Genomic DNA, 20,137 nt, shown 5'->3' with positions numbered 1-20,137 from the left:
GGCATGGTGGGGGCAGGAAGAGGGAATAGAAGAGGAGAACCACCTCCCATGTGAAATTTGTCTCAGCCTGTTCAGCAACAGGCCTGGCCTGGAACAAGTGATTCAACTGCTCTATTCCTCAGTTTTCCCATCCAGAAAAATAAAACAGGGAGAAAATCATCTCTCCCCCAGGCTGGGTGTGGTGGCTCACACCTGTAATCCAAGCACTTTGGGAGGCTGAGGCGGGAGGATCACTTGAGGTCAAGAGTTTGAGACCAGCCTGGGCAACATGGTAAAACCTTGTCTCTATTAAAAATACAAAAATTAACCAGGCGTGGTGGCTCTTGCTGTAATCCCAGCTATTTGGGAGGCTAAGGTGGAAGGATCGCTTGAAACCAGGAAGTGGATATTGCAGTGAGCCGAGATTGCACCACTGCATTTCAGTCTGGGCGATGGAGCAAGACTCCATCTCAAATTAAAAAAAAAAAAAAAAAAAAAAAAAAAAAAACTCCCTTTTCAAACTGTTGAGAGAAGCATTGTAAAAACGCAAGGAATGCTGGTCTTCTATGTCCATCTGTGAAATGACTTGGCCTGTTTTAAATTATGCCTGGAGTACCTAAAAGCCCCGTCTCCTGTTTGCAAAATGGGGGTGTTGGGGTCCCCTTTATGGAGGCTAGGGAAACTGAGGCAACATGCCCACAGCAAGATAAGGACACCTCAGGCCTGGAAGGCAGGGACCTCCCCTCCCCCCTACCCTTTGATGCTGCAAGGCTGGGCCGAGGAGAGGAGGGCTGAGCAGTCCAGGGTGGGAGTGGGGGCTGCCCCCGCCCCTCTGAAGGGGCAGCTGGCCGAGGGCGCCACAGCATTCAGCCCTGCATCAGCCTCTCTCTCCCCGGCCTCCCCAGGAGCCATGGACAGGGTAGATGGGAGTACTCAGCCGGGGCAGCTCGTCTGTCTGTTCTGGTCTGGTGGCCCCAGAGACACCTCTGGCTGGGGAGTAAGCAGAGGAGGGACAGATTCTGCTGCCAAACCACAAAAGGCTCCACATCAAGTAAGATGAAGGAGCTGACAAGCCTGGCTGTCACCACCGAGTGTACTGCAGTTAAGAATAATCCTGTCCTGATGTGGCCCCAGGGACTGTGGTCACCTCCCCCGCACTGGTCTTGTCCACCCCGGTGCCACAGTGGCCTCTGCAATGCAAGGTCAGGGGTGAGCGAGGGGTAAGGGCCACCTCAGGAGCCTCCAGGCTGGGAGCTGGGTCAGCTCCATGGCTGGGGCTGTGTGACCATGAGACTGGCCTGTGCCTCTCTGGGCTCTGCTTTCTCCTTGTGGAAAGCAGGGCGGGTGGAGGATGAGGGAGCTTCCCCACAGAGCAGGGGATCCGTGCACACAGGGGGCCTCAGCGAAGACGGGGAGCCCTCAAAGGCTGCAGGGGGCCCTTTGCCTTTTGTTTACGACCTGGCTGTGTGGGATCTGGGACACTAAGGGACAGCAGGCTGTGGGGTTCAGCGCCCCTGGGTTAGGGCGGCACTGAGCACTGACCCCTTCATGACATGGGGGTTATAAGTGGGGAACAAGGCTGTGGGCTGGGGAGTTGAAGGGGCCAGAGTGTCTGAGGCCCAGTCCTGAGACCCTGCCCCTTATCAGGGACGGTGTACCTCCCTTCCAGGGAGCTCCACCCTCTCCTTCCTCAACACTCCCCCAGCCCCACAACTGCCCCAGATAACTGGGTCCTGCATTCTGAAACTGGGGCCCAGCCATGGTTTCCTCCACATGCCCTGTCATCTCTGGTGTCACAATCTAATGCTTCAAAGAAAGGAAGGAAGGAAGGGAGGGTTTGATGAGGAGGAACCCAGTCTCCAAAATCCAGGGTTTCAAATCCTTTCAAAAATCTCAGCTGGAGTACAGACTCCGCAGCCCTTCCCAGCCCCTCCCCTAGAGAACTCCTGCCTCCCATCCCTCTCAGACCCCGCTACTGGGCCCAGCAGGGAGGCTCACTTCCTGGGCTGGAGCCAGGATGTCCCCTCCCCAGGACCAACGTCTGAGCTCAGATACCCCCGGCCAGCCCAGAGACACCCTCCCCAGGCGCGGCTCAGTGAAGGGGTCTGCTCCCTCCCTGGCAGGTGGTGGCTGTGGACCCAGACCTGGGGGAGAATGGCACTCTGGTGTACAGCATCCAGCCACCCAACAAGTTCTACAGCCTCAACGGCACCACAGGCAAGATCCGCACCACCCATGCCATGCTGGACCGGGAGAACCCTGACCCCCACGAGGCTGAGCTGATGCGCAAAATCGTCGTCTCTGTCACTGACTGTATGGACCCCTCTCGCCCCTCACAGCCCCCACACCTTAGACTGCGGGCATCCCTGGTGACTGGGTCTCTGGGGGACCTGGGCCCACCCAGGAGGGCTATGTCTGATCACCAAGAGTAGGGTAATACCCACGCCCCAGTTGTGACTCCCAGAGCACCCCAAGGGAACGGAGGGGGAGGGGGAGGCTAGCCGTGAGGCCCAGGCTGCTTCCTGGAGGGGCCACTGGGACGGAGAGCTCTGAATCTGCCACCCTCTCGCCACTTGCCTTCTTCTGTCCGTTTTCTCTTGCACCCATCTTACCCCGTCCTCAGCCCCTTCTCGCCTTGGTCTCCCCAGGTGGCAGGCCCCCTCTGAGAGCCACCAGCAGTGCCACAGTGTTTGTGAACCTCTTGGATCTCAATGACAATGACCCCACCTTTCAGAACCTGCCTTTTGTAGCTGAGGTGCTTGAAGGCACCCCTGCAGGGGTCTCCATCTACCAAGTGAGTCTCTCTCATCTCATTCCTACCAGCCCAGAAGTGGGCAGTGGGTGCCCGAGGGGCCTAGCCCAGGCTGAACACTTTGCAGAGCTGGGGCAGGGGAGGAGCTGGATCTTGAAGGACAGAGGCTCTGGAGATGTGGAGGGAAGTGTGGCAGGAAAGGATAGTGAGATGGGCAAAGGCAGAGGGAGAGAGAGGGAGAGAGGCAAGATGGAATTCTGGAAGTCACGTCCAAGTTTCTCAGGACCTGATTATGGAGGTCTGGCCCAGGAACTTCCATTCCCTAAGCCTGCAGATGGTTCTAGAATACAAAGAAGACCAGATGAGTGTAGCCCTGGGCATCCGCCTCTCCCATGGCTTCCCATAAGCCCCGGATCAGCTCCCTCTACTACAGTGGAGGGGCCTCTCCCCACTTTGCAGGGCTCTAAAGAGACTTGCCCAAGACCCTGTGGCCAAGCAAGGCACGGTCTGATCTTGGGCCTGGCTTCTTTGCCTCTTGTTCCATCATCCTCTGGTCAGGGGGATCCTGAAGGTGCTGGTTTAGGGGAGAGGACATCCAGGGTTTCAAGTCCTTTCAAAACCTCAGCCCTTCAGAGGCCGTTTGGAAACCCTGGAGACCCTTCTGCTTAAGAGCATAGGCTGTGGAGTCCAAACAACAGGAGTGTGGATCCCATCTCCAGCACCAGGGTGCTGTGTGACTTGGAGCAAACTGCTTAACCTCTCTGAGTCTCAGTTTCTCATCCGTGAAATGGAGACAATAATAGTACCTGCCTGGCTGTGCTGTGGGGACTCAATCAGACACATGTATGAAGCACCCTGGAACTTGGACCCAGGAAACACGGTAGCTGTGGTGATCACTGTGTGTCTGTCACGAGGGCTTATATCTGAGACGCAATGGCCGTATCAGGTTAGCCTGTTCCCATTAGAAGAAGACGGGGTTGTTTCTCAGGATGCCAGAGGGAGTGAGCTTGGTGGTGCCCCATAGGCCCGATGTGCCTCAGTTTCTTCATCTGTAGTAGGAGGTGGTGTTCTTTGGTGGGTCCTCAAACCCCCAGCAGGGGGCGCCACAATCCAGGGAACAGCAGTCGGTCCCCGCCCTCAGACTAGAGGAGAGGCGGGGTGAGAATGAGTCAACCCCCAAACCCAGTTCTCTGGGGGCTCACGGCCGGCGAAGAAAGATGACCACCAATGCAACTTCTGAGTTCATAGAGGAAGGAGCGGGGAGCGTTTAATTTGGAAACTGTCCTCACGTACAGGATGAGGGCCCTCCCTTGAACTGTGGCTCCTTGGTCCCACCTAGGACCTCAGGCGATTCAGATTTCTGCGGGTTGTGCAGAAGAGCCTTCTCCAGGGGAGTAGAGCTGTGTTCAAGTAAAGTAAAAATACTGAGCCCCCTGTCCTGGAAAGCATTCAAGCTGAGTCCAGACACCTCTTGTCCAGTTTGCTGGATATGAAACAGATCAGACGACCTTGATATTGTCTTCCAATCCTGAGAGTCTTGGCTTAATCCCAAACTCTTATTTTAGCTATTATTACACATTTCCCCAAATGCCTTGGATCCACTTCAGTAAAACTTTGTTCAGGGAACCGGGGTCTTGAGTTGGGCAATCTGATCAGGGCTGGAGGTGCAAATGAGAACAGTGTAGGAACTTGGGAGGAGGCTTGCCTGTACATGGCCGCAAACAGCTTTTTTAAAAAATAATAATAATGAAATCCTCAAGTGACTTTTTAAAAAGAACCCTTGATATCATTTTATTTTTGTTGTTGCTGTCTCACAAATCAAAGCAAAGCAGGGGAGGGAAAGCCTGTGGATCCAGCCTTCTATGTGGTTGAACTCCAGATAATGGTGGGGTCCTTAAGCTGGAACAGCTGCTCCAAACCTGGAAGGGCTTCCTAATGGGGAGAGCAGGGACTGAAGGGGGGAAAGCACTGTAGAGACCTGAGCTCTTATTCTAAAAAGTCCCTCTGCCACCCCATCGCCGGCCTCACTTGGTGCATCCGGACGCCTTTCAGCTGACGTGCGACCCCCTTAGAGAGCATCTGGGAGGGTGCCCTGGGGACAGTGGCCTGGCCTAAGGCTTGGAGGGGAGCAGATGTGTTTGGCTGCAGCCAAGTGTGGCTTGGCAGGGAGGAGGGAGCACTTCTTAGGGGAGAAGCACCCGTCCCAGTGTCCCCTCCCCGCCCTCATGCTGCCCCTCCTCGCCCTCAGGTGGTGGCCATCGACCTCGATGAGGGCCTGAACGGCCTGGTGTCCTACCGCATGCCGGTCGGCATGCCCCGCATGGACTTCCTCATCAACAGCAGCAGCGGCGTGGTGGTCACCACCACCGAGCTGGACCGAGAGCGCATCGCCGAGTACCAGCTGCGGGTGGTCGCCAGTGACGCAGGCACGCCCACCAAGAGCTCCACCAGCACGCTCACCATCCACGGTGAGGGCGTGGGGGCTTCTGCTGTGTGCTGTGTGTGGGCACAGGCCTGGGTCAGGGCCAGGGGGAGAGGGAAGCCCATGTCCCCCACTGCTGTCTGCTGGACTTGTAGGCACAGGCTCCCTTGTTAATGAGGCACCCTCCTCAGCTGGAGCCATTCAACACAGCAGAGCCTTCTCCACACCTGGCCACTGCCTTCAGTGCCCCAGAGCTCAGGGGCAGTGGCCTGGACCTGCTGCCAAGGCCCCGTCACCCCCACCCCTCCTAGCCTCTGATCACAGCAACAGCAGAGAGGGCTTGAGAAGTGGCTGGGACCCTCAGGGTCATGAACAGGCAGAGAGGGTGCAGAGCCCTTTGTCTTCTTTGGAAGGCCAGAGTTTTTGTTTGGGAGACATAAAGGAGACCTCCGTCTCCCATGGGTGTGAACCCCTGGGCTGGCAGTGGCAGGGCATCACCCTGGGAAGAGAGCAGCTGGGACTCCCAGACTCCCTAAGATCGTCATGCCCCTGGGACTGTCGTGCTCGTTCCCAGTGTCTCTGCCCTCTATTGGTGAAGGGACGGGGTACTGTTTCCACTCTGGATGAATCGTTAATTTTCAGGACAGGATGGGGACATAAGCTGTTGCCAAGGGGCCAGGAATAACCCCAGGAAAATAAGGGCAGAGTTTAACAGGCAAGACATGGCCTGTTCCCAGGCCTGTTCAGTCCCATGCTAGCTCTGCCGGCCTCCGTGGCTTGGCAGGGGGGTGGGGAGGGAGTAGTTAGCTCAGCACAGGTGCAGACACTGACCCTCTTCAGTTGAGACCTGAGATGGTGAGGATTTCAGAGAGCACGACATTCTCTCTCCCATCGGTCCAAGGCTTGCCTGTGGGTTTCTGGTGCCAGTTTCAGGACCCCCTTCTTGGCCGATGATTGACAGGGAATATGTCCCAGCTTTAAGAGAGGACCCCTGGGGGGCCTTTCTCCAAGCCCCAGCAGAAGTCATAACATCAAACGGGCCCAGCATCTCCCCTGGTGATAGCACTTAGAGGAACCCAAGTAGGGTGGGGATCACTTCACTGTGAAGGTTGTCCAAGCCCCATCTGCCGAGGTATAGGGGCCCAGCATGCAGAGCTGAATAAACAAATCCGTAAGGGAAATTAAACCTTATTTCGGGGGTTAGGATTTTCAAAGTGAGCTGCCTTTGCTGAAACTCCATTGCACACTGAGGGTAGATCTTGAGGCTCCAGCTCTCCACTCTGCCACTGTGTGACTTTGGACAAGTCACTCAGCTGCTCTGAGCTTCCACTTCCTCAGCTCCACAGTGTATGTAATAATGCCTGCCTCCTAGGGTGCTCGGAGGGCTGCCTGTAGTCCTGTACGGGAAGCACTCAGCATGGGCTTGGCATGCTGGACAAGCTCGTAAATGGTCACTGTCGTCCTCGTTGTCATGATTGTCCGTGTTGTCATGGTCGTTGTTAGGCGCATACTGGAGAGAGGTTCTAAGGTTTTCTCTCCTCCCTTAGCTGAGCAGCAATAAGACCCCAGGGCACAAGGACAGCGGGAGGGTCTGGAGCACTGGTGGGTTTGGTCCTGGCCCCGGTGGGCACGGGAGGCCCTGGGCTCACGGCCAGGAGGTGTTGACACAGATGCCACTTGGAGCCCGTGACTCCCTTGGGAATTCGTTCCCTACTTGGTCTGGGGCTGGAGCCGCTGCTCTGGAGCTGGGTCGTCTGCAGCAGAAGCCAGGCCTAGCCCCGGCGCCCATTCTGCCCCGCAGTGCTGGATGTGAACGACGAGATGCCCACCTTCTTCCCGGCCGTGTACAACGTGTCCGTGTCCGAGGATGTGCCGCGAGAGTTCCGAGTGGTCTGGCTGAACTGCACAGACAACGACGTGGGCCTCAATGCCGAGCTCAGCTATTTCATCACAGGTGCTGTCCCCGCCTCCGCCTACCTGTGCAGGCCTCTTGGGGCCCTGCCCCACCCCTCCCAGATGGACTAGGTGGGGGCAGGTGAGGGTGGAAAAGAGGTCAGGGCTCTACTGTGGGGCTTTAACCCCTGTTGGTGCCTCCCGAAGATTTGCTCCTGGCTCTCTCCCAAGGGCTTTGCAGCCAGATCACTCTGGATTGGCTCCCTGGGGACCTCCTGAACCAGTTGCTTGCAGGGATGGGGAGCATCTACCAAGGTTCATTCTAGAGGGAGGTGAGGCCCCATGATTCCTAGGGAGGAGCCCTGAGCTGCACTCCCTGCCCCAAGTATGGGTGGCAGAGCAGTGACTGGAGGAATGTGGCCTCATCCTTCCTTGGGGACCCGTTACTCAGGAGAATTCCCATCTGTTTAGAGGCAGATGGTTTTGATCTCCCTAAATGAAATGGTTTTAGCTCAAAAATGTTGACTGGCTGTTGCCTGCAGAGCTATGGCCACAGATGATGAGGCCATGTCCTGGCTCACAGGGGAAAGTGAACCGCGATGGATTAGTGATGTCTGCCACGGTGATAGGATTGGTAGGTGGTGGCACACATCCCATGGATTTGCCATTCCTGGATGAGAACACAGCTTCTTAGCCTCCCTGACACACGAGAGGTGCTGGGACACATGGGGGTGCAGTCTTCCCCGTTCCTCAACCCTCCTTGGCCCTTTTACCAACTCAGGCTTCTCTCTGTCCATCACCTGCCTACCAACACACATGTTGCCTCTGCATATGTGTGCCTGTACACACGAGCAGGGCACACACCAGCCTCCCAATGCCCCCCCGTGAAGCAAGGAAGGCCGGCTCACAGCCCATCTGTGGCTCTGCTGCGGCCAATGTGACCTCCCAGCCCTCAGCCCTCCCTTTCTTCCCTCGCCTCCCTGAAGGGGCCCAGCATCCTCAGGCCTACTCCTCACACTCTGGCCCTCAAGTCGGCCCTAGGGAGGGCTTAGTTGCCAAGACCCCTCACATGGCACCAGCTCCGTGGCTCCACTGCCCGCACTTCTTGCGTCCTAGTTCTGCCCTGGGCTCCCTGGGAGCCAGAGTGTGTCCCTTGCCGATGGTACTTCAGACACTGGGGAGCACTGGAGGTCTGGGGGTCAGAATGCTTTCTCCAGGGGCAAACCAGCAAGGACAGGGGAGCACCTGGCAGCCCGCAGGATGACTCTTCAGCACCCCAAAGTGGTGGGCTCCTGCCGACTGCCCAGAGCCCTCCTGGATTCTCAGTGTGCTTTTTGCAAGGAGCTGAGCCCAGTCCTGCCCAAGCTTACCACAAAGCTGGTGCCATGGCGCCCTCTGCTGCCCAGAACACCACACTGCTCGCCAGCTGGCAGGGGAGGGGTCTCCACACTATTCTGGGAGTTCTTTGCTGACTCCCGTCCACCCCAAGAGGAGACCCTCACACTTCCCACCTGTCCCAGAACTCAAGGAGACTCTAATCCCTGTCTCCTGTATGCCTGCCTTGACTCCTCCCTCTGTGGAGCCTCCATGTCCCCACTCAGGGAGCTTCGATCCTCAGCCCATCTCACCTCCGAGATGAGGGGCCTGGGGGATGCCCAGCCAACCCCAGAGTTCTCAGCCGCATATCCAAGCCCCTACGCAGGTTAGCTGCTCAGACGCTTCTGCAGGACAGGCCGGGAGCAGAGGAGTGAAGGACACGCCCAGGGACCCACACACGGAGAAACCCAGGGTGGCACAGGCACACTGCCGAGCGAGGGGTTCTCCTCTGTGAAGTGGAGGCTAAATGAAGTGGTCTGCATGAAGTGCCTGTAAACAGGAGGTGCTTCATGAAGGTTAGGAAACGATTCCAGGCATCTGGCGCCCCCACTGAGCCCATCCAGGCTGCACCCGCATCAGAGCACCTCAGGCAGGGCTGAATCGGCAGCACAGTCTCCCACTCCTGAACTCACCAGGGCAGGTCCCAGCTCAGGAGCAGAGCCCCCGCTTCTCCTGGCCGGGAGCTCTGTTTCCCAGCCGGAAGCTTCCTGTCCTTCACCCACAGGTGGCAACGTGGATGGGAAGTTCAGCGTGGGTTACCGCGATGCCGTTGTGAGAACCGTGGTGAGCCTGGACCGGGAGACCACAGCCGCCTACATGCTCATCCTGGAGGCCATCGGTATGCACCAGCCCCTCACCCACCAACACAGTGATCTGGGCCGAGTTCACACTGAGTGCCTCCCAGAAGCCGGCCTTTTGCTAAAGGCTGAACTCTGCCCCGATGCCAGTGGAGAAAGGGCGACCAGACATTCACCAAACATTACTGAGCACTTGTCAGGCATGAGGCTCACTGTGTGGTGCTACATGCGAGACTTTAGGATGGTAAGGTGGGAGCTGCATGGGAGACCCACGTGTGGACAAATTACTGCAAATCCAGGCAAGCCAGCAGGAAGGGGAAAGGATGACATAAAAGTATCAGGCAGTGGTGCAGACACGGAGAGGGAGAGGTCATGGGAGGCTTCCTGGAGGAATCGACATCTGGGAGTGCCTTTGAGTGAGTTAGGACCCTTTCAGCTGCAAATTTTAAAATAAAATAAACTGACTTCAGCAATATGGGCTCACAAAATCAGTCCACTGGGAGATGGAGCTTCCGGTATGACTGGATTCAGGGCTCAGGTGACACCTCAGGCTTCAGTCTCTGCATTGGTGGCGCTGCCTCCTGTGTGTTGATGTATTAGTCTGTTTTCACGCTGCTGATAAAGACATACCCGAGACTGGGTAATTTATACAGGAAAAAGGGTTTAATGGGTCTTACGGTTCCACGTGGCTGGAGAGGCCTCACAACCATGGCAGAAGGCAAGGAGGAGCAAGTCCTGTCTTACACGGATGGCAGCAGGGAAAAAGAGAATGAGGAAGATGCAAAAGAAGAAACCCCTGAGAAAACCATCAGATCTCATGAGACTTATTCACTCCCACGAGTACAGTATAGGGGAAACCGCCCCCATGATTCAATTATCTCCCACTGGCTCCCTCCCACAACACGTGGAAATTATGGGAATATCATTTACGTTGAGATCTGGGTGGGGACACAAAGCCGAACCGTATCAGTTGGTGTTATTCTTCAGCTCACATGGTGGCAGGTCATTGCCCCAGCCTCACCTGTACACATTCTCAGGTTCAAGTGCAGCAGCAGGGAAGACAGCACTTGTCTCTTTCCCCTCCCTGGCAGAAGCCCTCAGGTCAGCTCTAGATAGATCCATTCTGCCCTAGTGCCTATTCCTGAGCCCCTCACTGTGGCCAGGGAAGTGAGATGTGCTGATTACTTAGGCCTAAGTCACATGCCCATCCTTGGAGCTGGGGGCAGTCCTACCTACCCAGCATTCCAGGCCTCAGAGCCTGGAAGGGAGGGTCCACAGGGGGACATTCAGGACATGGCCTTCCCAGGGGAGCACAGGGCAGTGCTCATGGACAAAAACAAGGGGTGCCCACTGCAGCCTTGGAGGCCACATAAGGTTTCAGTACATGAAGAAGCAGGGAGGGCATTTCAGACAGAGGCACCAGCCCATGAAAGAGCCTGGAGGTGGGAAAGCGCACTGTGTGCATCAGCACATGTGCATACACTGCAGCTGGCCATGGAGTGGCCCACACTGGGGAAGGGGAGGCTGTGATCAGGCAGGGCCATGTGTGAAGGCCTAAACATTGGCCAAGAAGTTTAGTCTTCGGTCTCTGGGCAGCAGGGAACCCTTGAGGGCCCCAGAGGGGAAGAGTGGTAGGATGAGGCCTGTGCCACCAGGTGCCCCTGGTCCTCCCAGGAAGTTTGCAGTAGCTAAGTAAGAAGGGAATGAATTCTCTGGGCCTCACTCTTTCCAGCCATCCATCCCTTCCCAGCCTGCCCATGCCCAGAAGCCTCTGCCCTCTGCCCTGCTCTCCTCCCCTCTTGGAATGGCCACCCACCCTCTGGAGACTTGTTATCACCCCTGAGTCCAGCCTGCACGTTGGGCATTGGCTGGCAGGAGGAGAGGGCTTCCGCCAGCCTTCCAGGGAGCCTCCCCCACACACACCAGTCCCAGCCAGAGCAATAAGCCAGCCCCCAAGGGTGGTGGGAGGCTAGTCTGGAGAGGAGCTTTGGAGGGTGAGAAGACCTACCTCCAGTGAGCGACAGCACAGCCACATATGGTCAGCTGGCCTGGGAAGAAGCATGGAGTCACCCTAGGCCTCCAGCCTACTCCAGCTGCCTGCACTCCCCGCTGGGGTGACTACTTTTGTCTGGACATGCAGCACTGGTTACAAGCTCCTTCCTCCAGGGAGGACAACTCAAGAGCTGCCCCGGGGCTGAGTGAGTGCCCCATCCTCACCACCTCCCAGCCCTGGGAGGTTCCTGCTGGGAACTGGACGGACACAGTCTCCGGGTACCTTAGGCTTAGATCCCAAGCAAAACCCGTGTCCCTGAATGCGGAGGGGATGTTTGTTTGACCTATCCAATATTTTATAAAGAATGACCATTAGTTGTGAACATTTAAAGATCAGGAGATTTTATTTAAAAGCTCAGATGTTCAATTTCTCAAGAGAAATCAGAAGATCTGGTGTCCCTGGGCCCACATTCTGCCTGTCAGCTGTGGACTGGGGTGGAGCACAGCTGCCCCTCGAGCAGGGGCCCATCCAGGTGTTTGGCCCGGGTGCTGTACCCGCCAGTCCCTGAGAGCAGTTGGCTTTTTGCTCTTAGTACCTGTATCTGCATCCTAAATTTGCCACAACAAACTACCACAAACTTAAAACAGCAGAAGTGTATTCTCTCCCGGTTGTCGAGGCCAGAAGTTAGAAATTAAGGTGTTGGCAGGGTCATGCGTCCTCCAAAGGCTCTAGGGAGAATCAGTCCTAGACTCTCCCAGTTTCTGGAGTTGCTAGGCCTTCAGTGGCTTGTGGTAGCATCACTCCAGCCTCTGCCTCCATCTGCATGTGGCCTCCTCCTCTCTGTCTCAAATCTCCCTCTGCCTTTCTCTTACAAGAACACTTGCCATTGGGTTTATGGGCCACCCAGATCGCCCAGGATGATCACTTCTCAAGACCCTTAACATAATTACATTTTCAAAGGACTTTTTTCCCAAATAAATTAACCTTCACAGGTTCCCAGGGATTTAACATGGGTCTGTTTTTTGGGAGCCATCATTCAATCCACTTGAGTGCCTCAGTTACCTCCTCTGTAAAATGGGGATGACAGTAAAGTGCCTGCTTTGTGGGTTGCTGTGAGGACTGAATGGGTTAGAAGAATGGCTGGCACATGGTGTTATCTAAGTATTAGATACTGTTAGTGTTATTCCTAAGCTAAAAAGGAAGTCACCCCTTGCAAAGGCTAGGGCAGATGGGGTGGAACGGGGCACCTCTCTGGCTGGTGCCCAGGAGTGTGCAAAGGCGCAGGAAGCGTGTCCCTCTCTCAGGCAGCTGCTAACACCTGTCTTCCTTCAACTCCCACAGACAACGGCCCTGTAGGGAAGCGGCACACAGGCACAGCCACCGTGTTCGTCACTGTCCTGGACGTGAATGACAACCGGCCCATCTTTCTGCAGAGCAGCTATGAGGCCAGCGTCCCCGAGGACATCCCCGAAGGCCACAGCATTGTGCAGGCAGGTGGCCCGTGGCTTCTGGGGCAAGTGGTGGGCTGGGGGAGGTGGGGCCACACACAGCCCTGAGGGCACATGCTCAGTGGCACCAGAGGCGGAAGCAGGTAGGGGCCCAGGGTGGGTCTGCTGCTCTGGAAGGTGCTGTGGGGAAAGGGGAACCCAGGCCCCCTCCCATCCCAGAGAGTCTGGGCCCCCAGGTTGCAGAGCTGAGGATAGGGCTCTGGCTCCCCACAAACAGAAGGAAGCCTTGGCCTCCCCCTCCATATCTCCTGCCCCACCCAGAAGGGCCTTTCAGTGTAGGGGGGAGAAGGAGATGTCACAATTTCCCGGAAAGGAGTTGAGGAGAGAGCCAGGGCCCAGCAAGGCCCAGAACAGAGCTGCTTTCACAGAGCCCTTGGCCGAGGCTCCCCTCTTGGGAAGTAAACAGGCACAAGAAGAAAGGGCTCCTTTGCCCAGGGAGCAGGCACAACAGCTCCAAGACTCAGAGGGAGAGAGGGGAGGACCCTGAAAACGATTTGGGTGCCCCCCAACCTCTGCCCAGAGGCCTCAGTTGCTGGGTGGGGAGGAAGGCCCGGAATGAATGAGTCTGTTTACCAGCTATGGGATTTCCGACTCGGAGGCTGAGCCAAACAGCGAATCTGGGCCTGCCCACTGGGGCAGGCTCCTGGGCTTGGGAGGGACAGAAGCGTGGGAGGCTGGCAATGCTCCCCTCCCTGCCTCAGGACCAGGAGGAGGGCAGGAAAGGGCTGAGGAGCAGGGAGCTGACTCCCAGAAACACAGAGAGCCCAGAAAGCCCTGGGGATTTGCGAGAGTGTGGTGGCTAGCTCCAGAAGGAGGAAGGAGAGGGTTCTCTCGATCAGGGCCTCAGCTTGTAAGGACTTGGAGTGTAACCCCCTGGCCTGGTACCTGAAACCCAATTGAAAGCCCCTCCCCCTCCTGGGCTTTTCCTTCTTCAGGCCTCAGGGCAGCCTCACCCCCTACCCCAACCTCCAGGAAGAGAGTGCCTAGTGGCCAGCAGGGCCTGCTGGTGGGGTGGATGGCTACAGGCTGAATCCAGCCTGGGATGTGCAGGGAGGCCCCAGGGGAAGCAAACCAGGAAGAGGTTACTCAGTCGGAAGGGAGAAAGGAGCAAAACCCTTAGGGACGAGGCCTGCCCCACCTTCTAAATAGAAACCAAAGACTCGGTTTCTATTCACACAATACTACTCCTACTGAAATCCTAGAGCCAGCGAGTTAATACAGGGCCGCGCTGATTTCTCCCATTTCTCAGGGAGAAATGCAGGGTCTCAGGATGACTTCTCCAAGGTCCTCTTAGTAAGTTTCTTGTGGCCGGGCGCGGTGGCTCAAGCCTGTAATCCCAGCACTTTGGGAGGCCGAGGCGGGCGGATCACAAGGTCAGGAGATCGAGACCACAGTGAAACCCCGTCTCTACTAAAAATACAAAAAAAATTAGCCAGGCGCGGTGGCGGGCGCCTGTAGTCCCAGCTACTCAGGAGGCTGAGGCAGGAGAATGGCGGGAACCCGGATGGCGGAGCTTGCAGTGAGCCGAGATCGCGCCACTGCACTCCAGCCTGGGCAACAGCGTGAGACTCCGTCTCAAAAAAAAAAAAAAAAAAAGTAAGTTTCTTGTGAAGCTGGACTCACTTTTTGAGATCAGATTGACTTGGAAGGGACAGTGAGCTTCTCCAGTAGGGCCTGCTTGGAGAGAAATCTTTCTAGGGGCATCTGAGGGAAGATGAGGCTCTGTGTTGTGCCGGCTCCCACCAGGACTCCTGCCTCAGAGGGTGGGGACACCCCCAGGCTGGGCCACTCTTCACTCTGTACACAGAAACCTCATACTTCTGTGCACAGAACTGGGGAGTCAAAGTGAGGGGCTGGACAAGGTCTGGCTCTCTGCAAGCTCCCAAGCTGGTAGGAAAGAGAAGACATAGACAAGAAGGACCCATGCTGCCAAGAGAATGTTCCTTGTCCTCCCCAAGAGAGGTAGGAGACAGTAGGGGCGGCTCCAGACAAGAGGGCTTCACGGAGTGGGTATATGTGAAGCATAAGCCACAGTTAGTGGGTGACAGGTTGTTCAGTTTTCCTGGAGTTTTGGATCAAGATGAGGCTAGAAAGGTTCACTGGAGCCAGCTCCCAGGGGGCACTGCACGCTGGGCTGAGGAGCTTTGGCTATGTCCATTTGGCACTAGGGAGCCAGTGAAGGTTTTGGAGCTGGGGAGTGGCAAGCCAGAGCTCACTCCTTGGGAAGACTTGGCTGGCTGCGTGGGTCACAGCAGGATGGGGGTGGGGCAGCTTTGTGATGGGATCCTGGCCAGCTGACTGGGACAGGAGCTGGGCAGCCCAGGTCCTCCCTCTGCCCACCCTTCAAATTTGGGACCTGACCAAAATGTTTAACCCTGGCGTTGGGGTGAGAGGTCAAGGGTTTGGGATTCTGAGAAGCCCATCCTGGGGTGGGACTGCTTTGACAGGTAGTCAGCAAAGCACTCACCAAAACCATAGATAGCATCCCTAGTGTGGGCCGGACCCGAGACCCCACAGCTGTCCTGGAGAGATCTAGACCATCCCACCCTCAAGGAGGCCGCTGCTTTCCCTGGGTGAGGTGTGGAGCTGCTGTGAGCTGTCCTCCTCCAAGCCCCGGTGGCATCACCTCCAGCTGCTGGAAGTGCCTGCCTCTTGCCACTCTGTCACAGCACCCGCTCTAGCCTCTGAAGGGAGCCTCCTTGTTTATCCTCAGTCCTTCCTGATCGATCCTAACGTGGGTGCCTGAAGAGGGGCCACCAAGATGGCTGCCAAGACCGTGCTTGGAGAGCCCCGCTTGCTCCTCCTCCCAGCCGGCACCCAGGCATCTGATCCACCAGGAGGGAGGCAGCTGCTCCCACAGGCAGCGCCAGGCAGATGCTGGCAGCATCCAGGAAACCCAAGGAAGGCAGCCCCGAGGTTTTGCTCCAGCACTGGGCCAGCACAGATGGCAGGACAGTGCCTTGGCCCTGGTGTAGGCTGAGCATTTCACTTAGCTAAAGAAAACCTTTGCCATTTGGCAACTTCTCCAAGCTGGGCTTTGGCACGTGGAGGGCAAGGCTTCTGTGGCGAGTGAGGGTGCTGATTCTAGGAGGTGGTTACAAGCCCTAGGTTGTACCCTGTGGAGCCTCAGGCCAAAGGCCCAGATGACCACGAGTGCTCATCTCTTGACCAGAAGTCTTTCATCAGGCAGCAGCTAGGGGGTCTGCAGAGAGGAAGGTGCTCTTCTGAGGATCATCTTTAGGGAAGGGCACTGGCCTGGGCATGCAAGGAGCTTCAGGGGTGAGTGTGTGGCCCGGGCTGCTTGGGCCACTGTCTTCCTGCAGCCTGCAGCACCGGTCTCTGAAGCAGGAGGATCTACAGGTAGACCTGGGGGGCGTGGGGGCATGTGTGTGGACACCCCGTCACATCTTGGTAGACTCCGTGCAGTTACAGTGGCCGCGGTGGTCGTCAGGGCCCGGCAGGGGCCGTCGAGGGGCGGTGGGCCGGCCGTGGCGGAAGCTGTGCAGGGAGAGGCGCAGGGAGCCCAGGCGCTTCCAGAGCCGGAGCTGGGGCTCACTGGGGCTCCCGGGGTGGTGGGGCATGCACTCGCGAGCCCTGCGGCGGCTCGGGTCCAGCGCGGCCGGCTTGCAGAGCGTCATGAACAGCAGACAGGTGGCCAGCAGGAGGAAGATGCAGGCCAGGGCAATGAGCATGGGGAGGGGGTCAGTTGCCTCTGCAAGGGTCCCGGGAGTGACGGGAGCTGAGAGAAAGGCGAGGGGGCTGATGGTTGGGGAGCTGTCGAGGCTGGGGCCCTCTGTGCTCATGGCTCCTGCAACAGCAACAGGACAGAAGCTCAAAGCCAGATCAGCTGGACCCAGGGCAGCGGGTGTGGGGGAGACTTACCTAGGGAACATGGATGGGGTGAGGCACTGTTAAACTGGACAGCATCATACCCACATCACAGGTTAGGACAGCGAGGTCCAGAGACATGACAAGTCTAAGCGCACACACAGCTGAGCAGTGATGGAGCTGGGCCCAAGCTCAAGCCCTCTTCCTGCTCCACCCCTGCCCATCTGACATGGAGACAAGAGGGCAGTGCCTGTCCGCATTTTCACATCAATCCTCGTGGATCATCACAGGGTCTTAGGCCTGGAAACTTGGGACCAACTCCGTCAATAACTTGCTCTGTGGCCAGCAGCGAGTTATGGATGGTAAGAGGCTACAGCTGCCAGGGTCCCTAGCAGTTATCTAATGCTCAAGCTGCAAACTGGGGGCCCACAGGTGTGTTTAGTTGGGTCCTTGCCGTGTTTTTATCAATTTAATTGTGAGTATTTTCAAAATAATAACAGATTTCACAAAAATATCTGGGTGCCTGAACTCCCTTGAAATGTCAGAATTTCACCACTGGCACTGGCCCATGTTCCTGCCTCATCCCCGTGTCTGGGGTTGAGCAGCCACTGCCCCTGTAGACAGGGCACTGACCTCCCACTCCCCACACTCCCCACAGGCCCACCACAGACCTTATTTCACCTGCCTGGCCCTGTAGGGATTCCTGTGGCTGCTTCCCAATGCAGTCCAACTTGCTCCCATGACAGGTGGAAAACTGAGGTCCAAAGAGGGGATTTGGCATTAGGGAGCCAGTGAAGGTTTTAGAGGTGGGGAGTGACAAGCCAGAGCTCACTCCTTGGGAAGGCTTGGCTGGCTGCATTGTGGGTCACAGCAGGGTGGGGTGGGGCAGCTTGGTGGTGGGAAGGCCAAGGCCATATTGTGAGCCAGCGGCCGAGTAAAGGCCAGAAGCAGGTCTCCTGACTTCTGGCCCCACGGCCTTGCCACCCCTCTGGCCCCTAACCCTTTCTGAGCTCAGTGAACTGCTCTGGGAACAGGTGGGAAATACACCCACAAGGAGTTGACAAGGGGGCTGGAAACCCCCCAGGGACATCATGCACCTGACAGGGCATTTTCATTCCCACCGAAGATCATCCCATTAGATGCAGTGCAGCAGATGGTCCTTGTCGATGGAAAACCAGGCTGAGCTTTTGGCTCAGTATGTCTAGGGTGATAAAAACGCTCACAGAGCCTGGCCGGCAGATAACGCATGGCCAGAGGGTACAGATGAGCAGCGCCACCTGGAGAGCACCGACTGGGCCCTCTCGAGGAAGTGGACGAGCCTCAGCCCAGACCCACGGTGCCAGTGCTGGAGTGCAGGCCCAGTGTGGGCAGCTCTGTCAATTTCCCAAGAGAAGCCAGAAATCTGGATTTTTTTAAGGCAAACATTCTAGACGTTTAAATGTTGGCAGCTAATTCAAACTTGTTGAAGGCAAGAAAGAAGAGAGGTGGGGTGGGGGAGAACACAGCAAAAGCCAAATAAACTTGATTTCAAAATAATGTGAAATGAATTTTCAAATATTTGAAACACTCCATAGGCCAAACCAAACACATAAGCAGAGGACGTCCAGCCTGCAGGTCAGCATATGTGATCTTTAAATTCTACTGACGTGGACAAGCAATCCCAGGGGTTCTGATAAAAAGTCATGATTTCCCTTTGACCTTGGGGTCTTTCCTTTTCATGAGGGTGGAGGATAGCAGATTTTCCTCCTTCCCAACTTGCAGCTTAGATAGCAGTTGAGTTTCTAGCACGGAAGATCAGGAGGAGGAAAGGCGTCAGGTCACGCTCAGAGAAGCCCTGCCATAGGTAGCGGGGAGGGGAGCGGGCCACCTAGTCCCCCACCCGAGGGACTCCTGTCCCTACCCCGGGCACTCACCAGCAGTCGCAGGACCTCACTCCTGGCTCCCCGTGCCCAGTCGACTGAGGGCATGCAGAGCACCCCACCTCCTACCCACTCCCCACCACAACCCCTCCCAGTGCTTCCAGGCAGAAAACGACCCCTCCCAGCGCCCGGCTGGAAAGTGTGATGCCCGTCTAGCTGCCCAGGGCCTCCGCCTTTGCGGCATCAGGCCTAGAGAGCACTCTGGCTGGGCAGCTGTGCATGGGTTGGTCTTTCCTTGAGTCTGAGCAGGGAGGAGGGACAGGGTGTGCTCACTGCCCACTGTCGTGGGGAGAAAATCAGCCATCCCTCTCTTCTACCCTGGACGATGCTTGGCCGGGAATAAGAAAACGGCAGCCTGAAATGGGGAATGCCTCAATCCTACTAGTTCTAATGTTATTTCAAGGCCTTCAAAGGAATCTGGAGACCCTACTGGGTTAGCAAAGAGGATCCAAGCTTCAGGCCTTGGGACCTGCTTTAATAAAAAAATAAGTGAGGCCAGGCGTGTTGGCTCACGCCTGTAATCCCAGCACTTTGGGAGGCCAAGGCAGGAGGTTCACTTGAGCCCAGGAGTTTGAGAACAGCTTGGGCAACATAGTGAGACATCATTTCTAAAAAAAAAAAAAAAAATTTTAATTAGCCAGGTGTTGTGGTATGTGCCTGTGGCCCCAGCTACTCAGGAGGCTAAGGCAGAAGGATCATTTGAACCCAAAAGTTTGAGGCTACAGTGAGCTAGATTCATGCCACTGCACTACAGCCTGAGCGACAGAGCAACACTCTGTCTCAAAAAAAAAAAAAAAAGTTAAGTGGAGTTGTAATTAGCATCTGAGTAGTTCCTGTGGCAACGATCCTAAGTGCTTGAAAACAACATGACACCCTTCCTGGAGCACGAGGCAAGTCCAGATGCCAGGCCCCTTGACACCCTCTACTGACCAACCAGCAAAGGCCAGCAAGTGCTGGGAGCGGACGCCTTGCCCGGACCAAGGCCAGGAATCATCTGGAGGGCAGTTGAAGCCACTCCCTTCCCACTGGGACCAGGGTACACCAGCAGGCCCTGCTCTGGACATATCTCTGCAAGCTCAGTGTAGAAGCCTCCTCTTCCCTTGGAGTTCCACAGAGCAGGACCTGCTGTGGGCAGAGAAGACTGCTGTGTGGCCTCGGGCTGGTCCCTGCCCCTTACTGGGCCTTGTTTCCACTCTCTACAGAACCAGAGGACTGCCTAGGTCTGAACGCACCCTCACATTCTCCCAGGAGTCCCTCAGCAAGGGTCTCCACCACACTTCCCTCTCCAAGCCTTCTCCAGCAGTCCCCCAAGCACTGACCTCAGAGCCAGACCCCAGCTGTCCCAAGCTCTGTGGAGACGTCTTCTCAGCTGTGGAAGGGAGGCCCGAAGAGCCCTGGGCAGTACCTGTGACCCCAGCCCTGCCCAGGCTCTGCTGTGCCCTGCAGCCCTCGGTCAGCCTGGCCAGCAGAGTGGCCTCCCCGTCACTCCCCAGCTGGACCTGGCTTCGTCTGGAAGAGTTCAGGATCTGCCTTGGGGGAGGGGATAGCTAAGGGAGAAGGGATGGCAACTGGGTTGGGAAGAGGGAGAAGGGAGCTGTCCAGAGACTCTAGGATGCCCCCCCCGCCCCCCCGCCTTCCCACCGCCTCGCTCCAGCCTGTCTCCTTAGAG

At 56.6% G+C, this 20,137-nt stretch overlaps 2 protein-coding genes across 2 annotated transcripts in view; one reads left to right on the top strand and one right to left on the bottom strand.

Annotated features, from left to right (window-relative positions):
- The window catches only part of CDH23 (cadherin related 23), a 338,832-nt gene that overhangs the window by 306,441 nt on the left and 12,254 nt on the right, over positions 1–20,137 (top strand). Inside the window, 6 exon segments of the mRNA XM_065520923.2 lie at positions 2,103–2,292; positions 2,628–2,773; positions 4,980–5,199; positions 6,955–7,107; positions 9,148–9,261; positions 12,555–12,703. Of these exon segments, the coding sequence (XP_065376995.1) occupies positions 2,103–2,292; positions 2,628–2,773; positions 4,980–5,199; positions 6,955–7,107; positions 9,148–9,261; positions 12,555–12,703 (972 nt within the window).
- On the bottom strand, positions 11,598–19,979 carry C9H10orf105 (chromosome 9 C10orf105 homolog). The gene is made up of 2 exons (XM_015456212.4): positions 19,788–19,979; positions 11,598–16,529 (listed from the first exon to the last, which is right to left on the bottom strand). Exon 2 carries the CDS (start codon positions 16,522–16,524, stop codon positions 16,123–16,125), a length of 402 nt encoding a protein of 133 aa, XP_015311698.3. The 5' UTR covers positions 16,525–16,529; positions 19,788–19,979; the 3' UTR covers positions 11,598–16,122.

This window comes from Macaca fascicularis, chromosome 9, assembly GCF_037993035.2.
Source record: "Macaca fascicularis isolate 582-1 chromosome 9, T2T-MFA8v1.1".
Lineage (NCBI taxonomy): Eukaryota > Metazoa > Chordata > Mammalia > Primates > Cercopithecidae > Macaca > Macaca fascicularis.
This window is presented reverse-complemented; position numbering and strand designations above follow the sequence as displayed.

Excerpts from the sequence above, each read along its gene's own strand:
- C9H10orf105 (XM_015456212.4), bottom strand. The coding sequence starts at position 16,524 with ATGAGCACAGAGGGCCCCAGCCTCGACAGCTCCCCAACCATCAGCCCC.